Source organism: Ipomoea triloba, chromosome 12 (assembly GCF_003576645.1).
Source record: "Ipomoea triloba cultivar NCNSP0323 chromosome 12, ASM357664v1".
In the NCBI taxonomy this organism is placed as follows: Eukaryota; Viridiplantae; Streptophyta; class Magnoliopsida; order Solanales; family Convolvulaceae; genus Ipomoea; species Ipomoea triloba.
In genome coordinates, this window is record NC_044927.1 from 4,111,899 (window position 1) to 4,112,636 (window position 738).

General features: G+C 30.2%; 1 protein-coding gene across 2 annotated transcripts in view; it reads left to right on the plus strand.

Annotated features, from left to right (window-relative positions):
• Nucleotides 1–325: 325 nt before the first annotated feature.
• The window catches only part of LOC115998542, a 5,125-nt gene continuing 4,712 nt past the window's right edge, over nucleotides 326–738 (plus strand). Inside the window, exons 1-2 of one of the 2 annotated variants that reach the window (XM_031238133.1) lie at nucleotides 326–377; nucleotides 481–589. In XM_031238133.1, coding sequence (XP_031093993.1) covers nucleotides 554–589 — 36 coding nt within the window. In that variant the 5' untranslated portion in view covers nucleotides 326–377; nucleotides 481–553. The other variant, XM_031238132.1, reaches the window with a different exon arrangement.

Genomic DNA, 738 nt, shown 5'->3' on the forward strand with positions numbered 1-738 from the left:
AAAGGCCAAAATTACGTCTTCTCCAAAATTCATTATCAGGTCTCTTCTTATTACTCATAGCTGAAAAACAAAACAAAAAACATCATTTTTCATAGAAATATGCGAGTACATTTATTAATTGAAAAAGTTATCTATTTTCTTGCCTTAAAACAAAACTAAAGTATATTTCTCTCATTTAAAAATAATGAACTCAGAAAAATCCAAGAAAAAAAAACTAACGATTTGAAAGAAGCTCCCACAAGACAATGAGACATTTTCCTAATCCTAACAAGAATACGGTGTAATAGAAAGATGGACAAACGGAAACAGTTGAAAAATTACAGATCAGAGCATTATATAAAACGCCAAATCACACTTCATTTCATTCAAGAACCACAGTACTATGCTAACTTGCTACTCTGTTTTCACCTTTTTAACTTTCCCGCCTCTCTCTGTGCCTGCAATTTCCTCATTCTTTTCTTCTTGGTTATTCATGTTCAGAATTTTAGATGATTTGTGGGCTTTTTCTTCTCTGCGGATTCTGAAAATGTATTGAAGGGAGTAAAAAACAGAGATGAATTACAAGAAAGCATCTTTGCATCTCCAAAATGTGGGGTTTCCCTTTCTTCTTCTTCTTCTTGTTTCCAGTCTTTGCTTAATTGCTTGTATCAATAATTTTTGCATTATTCTTGGGTTGCCTCAGTTTTTTTTTTTTTTTTTTTTTTTTTTTTTTTTTTTGTTTTTTTTTTTTTTTTTTTT